General features: G+C 40.8%; 1 protein-coding gene across 1 annotated transcript in view; it reads left to right on the top strand.

The window, feature by feature from the left end:
• Positions 1–17,080, top strand: part of LOC143724575 (uncharacterized) — a 59,611-nt gene extending 42,531 nt beyond the window's left edge. The window contains exons 25-32 of the mRNA XM_077217739.1: positions 8,168–8,203; positions 8,300–8,344; positions 8,426–8,458; positions 9,257–9,403; positions 9,477–9,531; positions 9,612–9,794; positions 11,380–11,457; positions 16,240–17,080. Of these exons, the coding sequence (XP_077073854.1) occupies positions 8,168–8,203; positions 8,300–8,344; positions 8,426–8,458; positions 9,257–9,403; positions 9,477–9,531; positions 9,612–9,794; positions 11,380–11,457; positions 16,240–16,424 (762 nt within the window). The 3' untranslated portion in view covers positions 16,425–17,080. The remainder of the gene's footprint in view (positions 1–8,167; positions 8,204–8,299; positions 8,345–8,425; positions 8,459–9,256; positions 9,404–9,476; positions 9,532–9,611; positions 9,795–11,379; positions 11,458–16,239) is intronic.
• Positions 17,081–17,174: the final 94 nt, after the last annotated feature.

The following is a 17,174-nucleotide window of genomic DNA, read 5'->3' as shown; positions in this document are numbered from 1 at the left end:
TAAAACACACACATCACTCATTAAGAGAATAGAGATAAAACACACACATCGCTCATTAAGAGAATAGAGATAAAACACACCCATCACTCATTAAGAGAATAGAGATAAAACACACACATCGCTCATTAAGAGAATAGAGATAAAACACACCCATTACTCATTAAGAGAATAGAGATAAAACACACACATCACTCATTAAGAGAATAGAGATAAAACACACACATCACTCATTAAGAGAATAGAGATAAAACACACACATCACTCATTAAGAGAATAGAGATAAAACACACACATCGCTCATTAAGAGAATAGAGATAAAACACACCCATCACTCATTAAGAGAATAGAGATAAAACACACACACCGCTCATTAAGAGAATAGAGATAAAACACACCCATCACTCATTAAGAGAATAGAGATAAAACACACACATCACTCATTAAGAGAATAGAGATAAAACACACCCATCACTCATTAAGAGAATAGAGATAAAACACACCCATCACTCATTAAGAGAATAGAGATAAAACACACACATCGCTCATTAAGAGAATAGAGATAAAACACACACATCGCTCATTAAGAGAATAGAGATAAAACACACCCACACTCATTAAGAGAATAGAGATAAAACACACACATCGCTCATTAAGAGAATAGAGATAAAACACACATCACTCATTAAGAGAATAGAGATAAAACACACCCACACTCATTAAGAGAATAGAGATAAAACACACACATCACTCATTAAGAGAATAGAGATAAAACACACACATCACTCATTAAGAGAATAGAGATAAAACACACATCACTCATTAAGAGAATAGAGATAAAACACACACACCGCTCATTAAGAGAATAGAGATAAAACACACACATCACTCATTAAGAGAATAGAGATAAAACACCCATCACTCATTATGAGAATAGAGATAAAACACACCCATCACTCATTAAGAGAATAGAGATAAAACACACACATCGCTCATTAAGAGAATAGAGTTAAAAGACACACATCACTCATTAAGAGAATAGAGATAAAACACACACATCACTCATTAAGAGAATAGAGATAAAACACACACATCACTCATTAAGAGAATAGAGATAAAAAACACACATCACTCATTAAGAGAATAGAGATAAAACACACACATCACTCATTAAGAGAATAGAGATAAAACACACACATCGCTCATTAAGAGAATAGAGATAAAAAACACACATCACTCATTAAGAGAATAGAGATAAAACACACACATCACTCATTAAGAGAATAGAGATAAAACACACACATCGCTCATTAAGAGAATAGAGATAAAACACACACATCGCTCATTAAGAGAATAGAGATAAAACACACACATCACTCATTAAGAGAATAGAGATAAAAAACACACATCACTCATTAAGAGAATAGAGATAAAACACACACATCACTCATTAAGAGAATAGAGATAAAACACACACATCACTCATTAAGAGAATAGATATAAAACACACACATCGCTCATTAAGAGAATAGAGATAAAACACACACATCACTCATTAAGAGAAGAGATAAAACACACACATCACTCATTAAGAGGATAGAGATAAAACACACATAACTCATTAAGAGAATAGAGATAAAACACACACATCACTCATTAAGAGAATAGAGATAAAACACACACATCACTCATTAAGAGAATAGAGATAAAACACACACATCACTCATTCAGAGAATAGAGATAAAACACACACATCACTCATTAAGAGAATAGATATAAAACACACACATCGCTCATTAAGAGAATAGAGATAAAACACACACATCACTCATTAAGAGAAGAGATAAAACACACACATCACTCATTAAGAGAATAGAGATAAAACACACACATCACTCATTAAGAGAATAGAGATAAAACACACACATCACTCATTAAGAGAATAGAGATAAAACACACACATCGCTCATTAAGAGAATAGAGATAAAACACACACATCACTCATTAAGGGGATAGAGATAAAACACACATCACTCATTAAGAGAATAGAGATAAAACACACACATCACTCATTAAGAGAATAGAGATAAAACACACACATCACTCATTAAGAGAATAGAGATAAAACACACACATCACTCATTAAGAGAATAGAGATAAAACACACACATCACTCATTACGAGAATAGAGATAAAACACACACATCACTCATTAAGAGAATAGAGATAAAACACACACATCGCTCATTAAGAGAATAGAGATAAAACACACACATCACTCTTTAAGAGAATAGAGATAAAACACACACATCACTCATTAAGAGAATAGAGATAAAACACACACATCACTCATTAAGAGAATAGAGATAAAACACACACATCACTCATTAAGAGAATAGAGATAAAACACACACATCACTCATTAAGAGAATAGAGATAAAACACACACATCACTCATTAAGAGAATAGAGATAAAACACACACATCACTCATTAAGAGGATAGAGATAAAACACACATCACTCATTAAGAGAATAGAGATAAAACACACACATCACTCATTAAGAGAATAGAGATAAAAACACACATCACTCATTAAGAGAATAGAGATAAAACACACACATCACTCATTAAGAGAATAGAGATAAAACACACACATCACTCATTAAGAGGATAGAGATAAAACACACATAACTCATTAAGAGAATAGAGATAAAACACACACATCACTCATTAAGAGAATAGAGATAAAACACACACATCACTCATTAAGAGAATAGAGATAAAACACACACATCACTCATTCAGAGAATAGAGATAAAACACACACATCACTCATTAAGAGAATAGAGATAAAACACACACATCGCTCATTAAGAGAATAGAGATAAAACACACACATCACTCATTAAGAGAAGAGATAAAACACACACATCACTCATTAAGAGAATAGAGATAAAACACACACATCACTCATTAAGAGAATAGAGATAAAACACACACATCGCTCATTAAGAGAATAGGGATAAAACACACACATCGCTCATTAAGAGAATAGAGATAAAACACACACATCGCTCATTAAGAGAATAGAGATAAAACACACACATCACTCATTAAGAGGATAGAGATAAAACACACATCACTCATTAAGAGAATAGAGATAAAACACACACATCACTCATTAAGAGAATAGAGATAAAACACACACATCACTCATTAAGAGAATAGAGATAAAACACACACATCACTCATTACGAGAATAGAGATAAAACACACACATCACTCATTAAGAGAATAGAGATAAAACACACACATCGCTCATTAAGAGAATAGAGATAAAACACACACATCACTCTTTAAGAGAATAGAGATAAAACACACACATCACTCATTAAGAGAATAGAGATAAAACACACACATCACTCATTAAGAGAATAGAGATAAAACACACACATCACTCATTAAGAGAATAGAGATAAAACACACACATCACTCATTAAGAGAATAGAGATAAAACACACACATCACTCATTAAGAGAATAGAGATAAAAACACACATCACTCATTAAGAGAATAGAGATAAAACACACACATCACTCATTAAGAGAATAGAGATAAAACACACACATCACTCATTAAGAGAATAGAGATAAAACACACACATAACTCATTAAGAGGATAGAGATAAAAACACACATCACTCATTAAGAGAATAGAGATAAAACACACACATCACTCATTAAGAGAATAGAGATAAAACACACACATCACTCATTAAGAGAATAGAGATAAAACACACACATCGCTCATTAAGAGAATAGAGATAAAACACACACATCACTCATTAAGAGAATAGAGATAAAACACACACATCACTCATTAAGAGAATAGAGATAAAACACACACATCACTCATTAAGAGAATAGAGATAAAACACACACATCACTCATTAAGAGAATAGAGATAAAACACACACATCACTCATTAAGAGAATAGAGATAAAACACACACATCACTCATTAAGAGTATAGAGATAAAACACACATCCCTCATTAAGAGAATAGAGATAAAACACACACATCACTCATTAAGAGAATAGAGATAAAACACACACATCACTCATTAAGAGAATAGAGATAAAACACACACATCACTCATTAAGAGAATAGAGATAAAACACACACATCACTCATTAAGAGAATAGAGATAAAACACACACATCACTCATTAAGAGGATAGAGATAAAAACACACATCACTCATTAAGAGAATAGAGATAAAACACACACATCACTCATTAAGAGAATAGAGATAAAACACACACATCACTCATTAAGAGAATAGAGATAAAACACACACATCGCTCATTAAGAGAATAGAGATAAAACACACACATCACTCATTAAGAGAATAGAGATAAAACACACACATCGCTCATTAAGAGAATAGAGATAAAACACACACATCGCTCATTAAGAGAATAGAGATAAAACACACACATCACTCATTAAGAGAATAGAGATAAAACACACATAACTCATTAAGAGAATAGAGATAAAACACACACATCACTCATTAAGAGAATAGAGATAAAACACACACATCACTCATTAAGAGAATAGAGATAAAACACACACATCACTCATTCAGAGAATAGAGATAAAACACACACATCACTCATTAAGAGAATAGAGATAAAACACACACATCGCTCATTAAGAGAATAGAGATAAAACACACACATCACTCATTAAGAGAAGAGATAAAACACACACATCACTCATTAAGAGAATAGAGATAAAACACACACATCACTCATTAAGAGAATAGAGATAAAACACACACATCGCTCATTAAGAGAATAGGGATAAAACACACACATCACTCATTAAGAGAATAGAGATAAAACACACACATCGCTCATTAAGAGAATAGAGATAAAACACACACATCACTCATTAAGAGGATAGAGATAAAACACACATCACTCATTAAGAGAATAGAGATAAAACACACACATCACTCATTAAGAGAATAGAGATAAAACACACACATCACTCATTAAGAGAATAGAGATAAAACACACACATCACTCATTAAGAGAATAGAGATAAAACACACACATCACTCATTACGAGAATAGAGATAAAACACACACATCACTCATTAAGAGAATAGAGATAAAACACACACATCGCTCATTAAGAGAATAGAGATAAAACACACACATCACTCTTTAAGAGAATAGAGATAAAACACACACATCACTCATTAAGAGAATAGAGATAAAACACACACATCACTCATTAAGAGAATAGAGATAAAACACACACATCACTCATTAAGAGAATAGAGATAAAACACACACATCACTCATTAAGAGAATAGAGATAAAACACACACATCACTCATTAAGAGAATAGAGATAAAAACACACATCACTCATTAAGAGAATAGAGATAAAACACACACATCACTCATTAAGAGAATAGAGATAAAACACACACATCACTCATTAAGAGAATAGAGATAAAACACACACATAACTCATTAAGAGGATAGAGATAAAAACACACATCACTCATTAAGAGAATAGAGATAAAACACACACATCACTCATTAAGAGAATAGAGATAAAACACACACATCACTCATTAAGAGAATAGAGATAAAACACACACATCGCTCATTAAGAGAATAGAGATAAAACACACACATCACTCATTAAGAGAATAGAGATAAAACACACACATCACTCATTAAGAGAATAGAGATAAAACACACACATCACTCATTAAGAGAATAGAGATAAAACACACACATCACTCATTAAGAGAATAGAGATAAAACACACACATCACTCATTAAGAGAATAGAGATAAAACACACACATCACTCATTAAGAGTATAGAGATAAAACACACATCCCTCATTAAGAGAATAGAGATAAAACACACACATCACTCATTAAGAGAATAGAGATAAAACACACACATCACTCATTAAGAGAATAGAGATAAAACACACACATCACTCATTAAGAGAATAGAGATAAAACACACACATCACTCATTAAGAGAATAGAGATAAAACACACACATCACTCATTAAGAGGATAGAGATAAAAACACACATCACTCATTAAGAGAATAGAGATAAAACACACACATCACTCATTAAGAGAATAGAGATAAAACACACACATCACTCATTAAGAGAATAGAGATAAAACACACACATCGCTCATTAAGAGAATAGAGATAAAACACACACATCACTCATTAAGAGAATAGAGATAAAACACACACATCACTCATTAAGAGAATAGAGATAAAACACACACATCACTTATTAAGAGAATAGAGATAAAACACACACATCACTCATTAAGAGAATAGAGATAAAACACACACATCGCTCATTAAGAGAATAGGGATAAAACACACATCACTCATTAAGAGAATAGAGATAAAACACACACATCACTCATTAAGAGAATAGAGATAAAACACACATCACTCATTAAGAGAATAGAGATAAAACACACACATCACTCATTAAGAGAATAGAGATAAAACACACACATCACTCATTAAGAGAATAGAGATAAAAACACACATCACTCATTAAGAGAATAGAGATAAAACACACACATCACTTATTAAGAGAATAGAGATAAAACACACACATCACTCATTAAGAGAATAGAGATAAAACACACACATCGCTCATTAAGAGAATAGGGATAAAACACACATCACTCATTAAGAGAATAGAGATAAAACACACACATCACTCATTAAGCGAATAGAGATAAAACACACATCACTCATTAAGAGAATAGAGATAAAACACACACATCACTCATTAAGAGAATAGAGATAAAACACACACATCACTCATTAAGAGAATAGAGATAAAAACACACATCACTCATTAAGAGAATAGAGATAAAACACACACATCACTCATTAAGAGAATAGAGATAAAACACACACATCACTCATTAAGAGTATAGAGATAAAACACACATCCCTCATTAAGAGAATAGAGATAAAACACACACATCACTCATTAAGAGAATAGAGATAAAACACACACATCACTCATTAAGAGATTAGAGATAAAACACACTTTTAGATCATGCACCGGGAGCACCTACCGTTTTTCCCGTTGTTAAACTAGCAGGAGTGGGTTCGGACACACTAACTGCACTTGCGCCCTGCGCTTCACACGTGCTTAGATCGTTTAAATAGGGCCCATAGTGTTTATGACGTCGAGTTATTTTTTTTTTCAGTAACGAAGCAAGAAGCTGTAATTATGAATGAATCATTGACTCACGATTCGTTCACCAACACTATAGAGCAAAAATAGTGACAATACTGTGTTTAAAATGATCATCACTTAATATTACCCTTTCATTCGTTGAACTGTTGTATAAAATCAATGTCACATTTGCAATCATGTGGATATTCAGAAAACATAATATATAAACTCGTATAATATATGACCAACGTTAAAATCAAGAAATCACACAAGACAGTTTTTGTATCGAATAGAGTTTGAATCTTAAATCGATCTCTATGCATATCTGTTTATGCTAGCATTCTTCATGCTAGTAAGTGCTAAATCCTCACTCTGCACTTTTACACAGGTATACTGTCGAGAACGGCAGTAATGTAGTGAGATTCGCTGGCTTGTGTGAATAACAGGTTTGACCGTGAAAGATGAGGTCATCGAGTGATGTCGGTGGTGATGGGGTGGCGCAGTGGATAATACACATGCCTTTGGTGTGAGAGACCCGGGTTCGAATCCACTGTGAGACCCCAATGTGTCCCTGAGCAAGACACTTAACTCCTAGTTGCTCCAGAGGCGTGCGACCTCTGACATATAGCAATTGTAAGTCGCTTTTGATTAAAGCGTCAGCTAAATGAATAAATGTAAATGTAAAATGTCATGTATGTGCTGCATTTTACCTGCTAGAAACACATGCTCAGTTTTAATGTTATTTAAGGTGGAGCAGAATTAAATGAATGGCAAGACTCTTGTACCGTTTGTCACCTCTGCTCTAAAGACACAGACACTGGTGATCAGATAAAAGCCTGTTTGTCTTCTCAGTTCTGCTTGCACACACACACACACATTAACTCGAGTGTCTCTCTCTCTCAGGGTCCAGGCGGAGCGGGAGGGCCTAAAGGAGATATGGTAAGATTGCAGACTGTATGAGGGAAACGACTGTATGATGGAAAGCTGTGAACCGCATGCATGTTTCCTCTACTGGTGTGTGCTGGTGTGTTTTAGGGAGTTGCTGGAAGTGATGGTTTACCAGGGGAGAACGGAGAGCCCGTACGTAACTCTTTCACATCAATAGTCTTCTGTTCCTTTCCACTCAAGGTCCATGTTTCTGACTCTTTCCTCTTCTTTCAGGGCCCCTACGGCCCCGTCGGCCAGAAAGGAGAGGTGAGCGCTCATTTATCAGTAGAAAATCTTTCTGATCCTCTTTTCATTCATTTGCCTTTTTAATTTATAATTATTTACATATTTGCCTGTTTATTTTTTTACTTTAAATCCAGAATATAATGATTTCTAATCTTTTTTATTTCATTGTCATTTATATATTTTTTGCTGTATTTTCTTTGACAATACATGCATTAACATTGTTTCCACATTCATCAGCTACGGTAAATGTTGCTATGAATAAAAGAAAAGAGTGACAGTTGAGAAGTTTTTCCTCTTTAACGCTGTCTAACTGTAGACTATTATTCCAGTGCAGTGTGTGTGTGTGTGTGAGCGCTCGTTACAGTACTCATGTTCAGAATGAGTAAAAGCACATGTAAACACTAAATAAACAGTGTAGAGCTTCATGGGCTCTCATAAGGACTGTTGATAACAGAAGGCCGTGTCACACACACCAGTCTTCCTGAGCTGCGGGACGCTTCTGAGTCCTGCATGCGGGCAGGTACCCCAATATTTGATGTAATGGGTGTAAAATATGTACGATTTGTGGTGCTGGCCCGGAAGCAATGGCACGCCCGACTGCGGGTCTATAGCCACGGTTATGTTTTCCTAATTTAGATCCTGCTGATAGCTTGGCAACTGCTTTCAAACATGCCATGTTTGCATATTGACCCGTGAGGACTGGCAGCTACTTATTTTTAGTTGGGAATAAACCTTCTAAGCTAAAGGAAAGGACCAAATGCAAAACGTATTATGCTACTACCTGAGGACAATCATTCCTCCATGTCCCCCATGTTACAGGCTGGTAAGCGAGGTGAACTGGGAGCCAAAGGAGTTGTGGGACCCCAGGGAGAGACTGGAGGCAGAGGGGCTCCTGGGAAACCAGGACCAATGGGATTCCAGGGAGAACAGGGTTTTCCAGGGGTCTCTGGAAAGACTGGTGTTCCTGTACGTAACCGCCTCACAATATATGTTGGGTCTGTGCTATAGACCTGAAATATGTGTTGTGGTTCTGTTGCAGGGCAAACTGACCAGTGAGCAGCACATCAGGGAACTATGTGGCTCAATGATCGATGGTACAACCTTAAATTTACCACTGTATTTATGAAAAGCTTCGCGATGCGACCTGTCTTAAATTGGCTGATGTTCCCCTCAGACCAGATCGCTCAGCTCGCCGCTAACCTGAGGAGACCCCTGGCCCCTGGTGCCGTGGGCCGGCCTGGACCCGCTGGGCCTGCAGGACAGCAGGGAGAAGTGGGGTCCGTGGGCCACCCCGGAGCCCTGGGCCCGCCGGGCTATAGAGGACTGCCAGGAGACCTGGGGGACCCGGGCCCTCGAGGTGAGGCAGCATGGAGTAGCTCTCCTCCCCTGGGGTTCAGATCTCTAAAGTGCTCCTAACAACTAAACTAGATTTTGACATTTTGTAAATAATGATGCTATAGCAGTGGTCCTGGTCCTGTGGTCCCAGAGCTCTTCAGTTTGGTCAGAATCACTGTGCTATAAGGGGGTTGTGGGTGTTTTCCAGGATGGAGATATTAGGGATGGACATTTCTTAATATCATTTTATTGGAATATTTGAGCTCATAAAAAAATAATGTTTGACTATTAGATGTGAAAGACACGTTTCAATAATATAACCTTGTTCTGACTGAAAAAAACATTTAAGCTCATGCAAAAACTGCTAATTAACAAGACTGCCGCAGTGACCGTACTATAAACACTGCGTATAATGGCTTGTTGAAGCGCTCTGTATGATGTCCTACGCGTGACTCGATCCACACAGGGTCTGCGTCCGCATGGTAAAGCCTGATACTGTTCTCTTACTGTTCTTGACCTGCAGATCCTTGATTTGTAATAAATAAGGTTATGACGAATGTGAAATTTAACAATTCTCGATTACAATTTCGATACCACGGCTAAAACTATTAACTAATGTAAATTAGATACCTGAAAAATAATTTTCAAGAACAGTGGCAAGAACACAAACTCCATTAGTGACAGAATGGAGAAAAAAAATTTAATTAGATATATCCCCATCGCTCTGTGGATGGAGATTGGTTTTAGAAAACCTAGTTTGTCTTGGAACTGGGATCAGTTTGAGGCATTTGCTCATCCATGTGTGTGTCAGTCTCAGAGCAAGATCATTTCGGTAACACTGTACTATAGGGTCCCATTAGTTAACATTAGTTCATGTATGAACTAAAATTAGTAAAACATTGAGCAATTCATTTGTTACAGCATTAATGAGCTTTTGCTAACATTAGTAAATGAAAACACAACAGTTCATTGTTAGTAAATATCAGCTCAGGTCTATTAAATAATGTGAACAGATTCCACTTTTGATTTTAATAATGTATTAGTAAATCTTGAAATGATCTCTTTCCCCTTAAAGTGTATTTTCCGTCACTCCATGTTTGACTGTTATATGGTAGAGGGCTGAATCTCCTGATTAAAACATAGAAGAAGAAGCAGAAACAAGCAATAGAAGCACATGTAAAATAATCAAACATTAAACTGCATTTAATTCAATAACGTCAGGCAGTTTTGGTGTATATGTTAAGCAGTGAAGAGGAATGCACTGTGAAGCTTTAGGGGTGTTGATGGACTCGATCTGAACGAGTCAAAGGCCAAAGATTCTAATATCTGAGCTTTTTGCTAACATTTTTTTAAACTACCCACATTCAAGAGTTGATAAACAAAATGGATGAAGCTGAAATAAAATGTTTTTTTTGTTGTTTCTTTGTTTAAAAGCAGACACTGTTCTTTCTTTTGATATATTGCATGTTCAGATATTCATACAAAAAATATTCTGGGTGCCATGAAACTTTTGTGAAAATGATGAAAAATGCTGGCGTCGACTGGCAGCTTTATAAAGAAAGCACTGGCGGGACAGTGAACATTTTGTATGCATCTGATTCCTGCAGGGGACGCTGGAGAGCCAGGAGATAAGGGGCCCATAGGGAAAGCCGTTGAAGGGCCCACTGGAGACCAGGGTGAACCGGGTGAGTACGTCAAGTGTGACTCCAGCCCAACATTTGCTCTTCTCGAAGTGAACAAACACACACGTAGAGTCAAATTATTAGTTTGGTGTAGCTTGTCTTTGTAAATGCTGTTTAGGTTAAATGAGTGTAAACAATCTTAAACATTAAATTACTTTTCAAAAACACACTTAACTAAATTGTTAGCATGTAAAAATGTGCTAGTTAGTCTAGAAGTGGCAGTACAAACCGGGATCTATTCCCATGATGTATTAATGAGTGATTAACTGAACTTATAAACATCAGTTCAACACAGAGCTAAACAGACGAGAAATCGTCTCGGTTACTAACGTAACCCTCATTCCCTGAAGGAGGGAACGGGAGACGTAAGGTCAACGTGACAACGTAATCGAGATCGCCTTGAGAGACCAATCTACTTCGAGAGTATTAAAATGAGCCAATGCACATTGGCATGCGATAATTGCATCAGCTGCTCTGCTTGCAGCGCAAGCATATATGAGCAGCAGGTGCGTCGCATATTGTTTTACGCTGAGGATGAGGAGCCGAGACGTGTTCGGCCATAAAGCTATGGTCAGCAACCGTGGCAACGGGGTGTTACGTCTCCCGTTCCCTCCCTCAGGGAACGAGGGTTACATTAGTAACCGAGACGTTCCCTTTCAGTCGTCAAGTTCGACGTAACGGTGTAATTGGGATCCCATCCAGCGCCCTACTCAACACTCTCAGACCCCCAACTGGCTGGGGCGGTAGGCCTGCGTAGAGGGAATTCGAACTGCTGTTCCGTTATAACCCACATAGTGGAACTCTTGGATAACACTGGAAAAGCGTGCCTTTCCAGGGGAGAGGGACGCTGCAGAGCCACATCCTGCCCGAAGGAAGGTAATGTCGAGAATACACATATGGACTGGCCGGAAGGGACAGTGCAACATAGGGAATGTCACTGGGGTGGCTCCAGCCTGAAAAGGGGGAGGCTACACCAGACTGTGACGGCAGAGCGGACTCTGCCAAGGGAAAAAAAACGGGCTCACCGCAGGGAGCTGATCGTGGAAGAATACTCATATGGGATCGCCACAGGGATCAGAACATATGGAACCCAGCCTAGAACAAGTTACACAAGCATACGAGTACTAGGCCTGGCGTCGGACGCTCCACAACGTCTGACTGCCGAAGGGGTGCGGAGGAACTCTACAGGGTTTGCCTGGTGGGGAACTCGACTGGAGCAAAGAAGTGCACGTATCCGCTCCATGTGGAGGGGAGTGGCGCAGCAAGCCGACACTAGAGTGGGAACTTCGGTGTTACCAGCTGGTTGAAGCGGTTGAAGCTACCACAGGAAGAAACCGGCTCAACACGTTGACTCTAAAACCTAGCGAACGTGTTAGGTGTCGCCCAGCCCACAGCTCTACAGATATCTGTTAGCGAGGCGCTGTGTGCCAGCGCCCAAGAAGAAGCGACACCCCTAGTGGAGTGGGCTCTCAACCTGGGCGGGCAAGGCACGCCTTGGGCTTCATAAGCCAAGGCGATGGCATCCACTATCCAGTGGGCCATCCTATGCTTGGAGACAGCCTTGTCCTTCTGCTGGCCTCTGTAACAGACGAAGAGCTGATCTGAGGTCCTGAGGCTTTGCGTTCTGTCCAGGTACAGGCGCGGATGTGACAGAGAAAAGCCAGGGCTTTTCTGAAGGCAGCGCTTGCAGGTTCACCACCTGGTCCCGGAAGGGAGTGGTAGGAACCTTGGGCACGTATCCAGGCCGGGGTCTCAGGATCACGTGCGAGTTAGCCGGGACGAATTCTAGGCATGATTCGTCAACCGAAAATGCATGCACGTCCCCTACCCTCTTGATGTAGGCTAAAACAACCAGGAGAACTGTTTTACAAGATAGAATTTTTAACTCAGCTGATTGAAAAGCCTCAAGGGGTGGTCTCTGAAGAGCCGAAAGGACCAGAGACAATCCCAAGAGGGTATAGAGAGCGGGCGAGGCGGATTTAGTCTCCTCGCCCCCCTCAGGAATCTGACGATCAGGTTGTGCTTTCCCAACGACTTACCTTCAACTGCATCGTGTTGTGCGGCGATAGCGGCAACATACACTTTAAGGGTGGAGGGAGACAGCCTTCGCTCCAACCCATCTTGCAGGAAGGAAAGCACAGGGGGTTCTCCTCATGAGAAGAACACCAGTCAACAAATAGGTTCCACTTCAACGCATAGAGGCGCCTGGTAGAGGGGGCTCTAGCGGAAGTGATGGTGTCAACTACCGCTGGGGGTAGGTCACCTAGAACCTCCGTGTCCTGTCAGGGACCAGACATGGAGTTTCCAGAGGTCTGGACGCGGGTGCCATAGGGTGCCCCGTCTCTGAGAGAGCAAGTCCAAGTTTCAGAGGTGCCGCTGTTCTGCGTCTGAGCGAGCTCACTCAGCTCAACACTGACTGGACACGGGCCTCAGTGAGGCGTGCTGTCATGTTGATCGAGTCCAACTCCATAACGAGAAAAGAGATCCTCTGCCCGGGGGTAAGTTTGCTCTTTTCTCAGTTGACCTTAAGCCCTAGGTGGCTGAGGTGACTGAGCACCACGTCCCTGTGTTCGTACAACTGCTCTCTCGACTGGGCGAGAGATAAGCCAGTCGTTCAGGTAGTTGAGGATACGAACAACAGGCTCGCACATGTCTGGGAGCGCTAGCCATGCTCCCAGACACCGTACAAGCGGGACCAACGGCACGACAGACGTACCCGAGGTGGGGCTGGGCGGCGGAATGATGGGACCTGACTCGGACAGCATAGCGGCCCGAAGTGGGATCTGAGTGTGCAGTGCAACACTAACCTGACTCTACCGATCAGTAGGGGATGAATGAGACGGCATAGGCGCGGCCTCAAGCACATCAGGCTACCACTGGCAAAGCAAGAGGGGGCAGAGGGTGGCAAGGCATTGCGTCGCAACCCGCCAACTTCGCTCTCTTGGGACCCAGAGATAGAGAAGATGGAAAATTTGGTACCGCTGGCTGAGACGCCAGTGGCGGAACAGATTGTTTCAACAAAAGTTCTCCGCCCGACCCTCCTCCGGGGGAGAGCAGCTGACTCTGGGTCGCCCATCTCAGGGCTACTGAAAGGCTAACTCGTGAGATGGGAACATCGATGCAAGGTTTAGCCAGGGGGCGCTTCTGGACCACTAGGGTGGACATCATCTGACCGAGGGCCAGCGCTGTGACTTTAAACACGGTCAGTCACCAGGCGCAGCTAAACCCCGACTCAGAACTATCCTCATGCATTATGACTGTTTTGGCCTTTTTGCTGCTTTTGGCCCGTTTGGCTTGCCATATTGGCACCAAAATGCTTCCATACTGCAAAAAGTTTTTCATACACATCCGGGAAGGCACGGGGGCGGGGTAAGGCGATTACGCGTCGCACTGCACAGTGTAACCCGGGAAAGCATGGCTGTCGAGTCTGAATCTGATTCGGCATGAGCATGCACACCATTATAGTGGGAGCTCAGCATCATCTTAATTTCCAGAGCGTAACAACCCTCTCTCTGATGCAGCAATCGACGTCTAATCCTCCCCTGGAGCCCCAAATGAAATGCTAGGTCCATCATGAGAATGACCAGCATCCCATTCAGAAGCTGCCAGGGATGCGAGACAGTGAATGTGGCCGTCAACTCGATGGCACACAGCACGCTGATTGCTTAACTTTAATGAAAAAGGCAAGATGAACAATGTGCTGACATCTCATAAAGGAATATAACCACCCACAAACAGTCTCAACATGTTTACAATGCAATAGAGGAGTGAGGGGCCCACACGGATTGGTTACTGGGCGGGGAAGCCCTCACTATAATCCTTCGGTCACCCTGGCTATCCGCAGAAGTAGCCCTTTTCTGGTGTACCAGAAGAACTAGATCAGGGCATAGGCGAGGGGACTCCACCTCGTTTGAGGCACTTGAGTCTCGACCACACATCTAGAGCACCGAACGGCGCGCGCTGGGTTGCCGTGACAACTCGCGCTGTCAGCCGGCAGCTCGATGGCACACGGCACGCTGAAAACTTAACCTTAATAAGAAAGGCAAGACGAACAACGTGGTCATGCTCTCAGAGAGAACATAAACCACCCACGAGCACAGTTTCAGCACACTTAAGCCCAGGCATGTGAAACAGTGATCGTGGCCGTCAGATGAGGATTGGAAACGACCGCATCCAGAAACACACGGTTTGAATGACGTCTTGAAAAAGACGCAGTGTCAAACTGTGTATGTTCTTTCAGGAAAAACTGCTCTCTCTGGTGCTGAAGCACCCAGGGATTGCCGCGGCTACACAACAGGACGATAGCACGATGTGAGCACTCACATTCTCATTGAAGGCGCAACATTCTGAGCTGTGAAAACGGCTGTTTTGCTCTCTGTGAGATCGCGGCCAGCGCTGTAACACCAACACCAGCCTTGAAGAGGCTGAAGAGTAGATATGAAGAGCAGACTCGTTTTCTTCTTTTGAAGTTTAACACTGTCAGAAGATTGTAGAGCAAGAACATTAGAACCGCACGGCTCCGAAGCGAAAGACAATATGCGACGCACCTGCTGCTCATATATGCTCGCACTGTTATTATCACATGCCAGTGTGCATTGGCTCATTTTAATACTCTCGAAGTAGATTGGTCTCTCAAGGCGATCCCGATTACGTTGTTACGTCGAACGTGAGCGACTGAAAGGGAACTGACATTAAATTAATACTTTAATAGAATGACCAAAGTGGACTATTGAAATAGAGTATTAGTAGATATTCTTAGGGTCACTGTGTGGTGTTGTTCATCAGGTCTGCCAGGAGTGCGTGGCATTGTGAAAGACGGCCGAGACGGAGCGCCTGGAGACCCGGGAGAGCCAGGAGAGGCAGGGAGAGCCGGCAGACCGGGACACCAGGGGGCGCCTGGGATCTGTGACACCTCAGCGTGTCAGGGAGCTGCGCCTCACGGGAAGACCTCCAACCCCAAGAGCCATTAACACCCGGAGGAGGGAGGAGGAACAGAACTGCAGGCGGAGCGTCTCGGAGCAAACGCTGAGAGAGAGAGAGAGAGAGAGAGAGAGAGAGAGAGAGAGAGAGACTGTGCAAGAGTCCATCAGAGTAATTCAAGAACATCCACAGGCTTGAAGAACCAACATGTGTAGATACAACAGAAAAACAAACACAATCACACCGGCAAAATAGTTGATGTAAAACAAAAAAAAAATCCAACCCTTGTACCGACGCAGTTAAAAGTGTGTTTGTCCAGTGTAATGCTGTAATGAAGTGCAGCGGTGAGCTTCGTGAGGGGTTTACAGTACCGAAACATCCGACCGGCAACAGTAATAACTGGAGGCGTCGAGAAATGAACACGGATATGTTCCAAAGATGATTTTCTTTGCCATTTTATTCTTACATTTAGTTCTTAAACGTTTTACATTTGATGAATGCGATGCTTCAGACACACTTACTGTAAAATACGCCCTTGGCCGTCTGTGGGCTTTATCAACCATATCCACTAGATATTGGTGCTGTAACTATTAAATATGATTTTAATACTATTTATTATTTCTGAGTTACTGATGTGTGTGTACAGCGAGTTTCTACAGCATGATATTGTAAGAAAAACTGAATAAAGCCACTTTTCAGTAAATCATTTCATAGAGCTCATGTCTCTGAACAAAGCCACTTTTCAGTAAATCATTTCATAGAGCTCATGTCTCTGAACCGTTCAATAATACACAGAAAAT

Source organism: Siphateles boraxobius, unplaced genomic scaffold (genome assembly GCF_051911475.1).
Source record: "Siphateles boraxobius isolate OS27281-9 unplaced genomic scaffold, OSU_SipBor_1 76, whole genome shotgun sequence".
In the NCBI taxonomy this organism is placed as follows: Eukaryota; Metazoa; Chordata; class Actinopteri; order Cypriniformes; family Leuciscidae; genus Siphateles; species Siphateles boraxobius.
The sequence above is the reverse complement of the archived record's forward strand: the minus strand, read 5'-3'. Positions and strand labels throughout refer to the sequence as shown.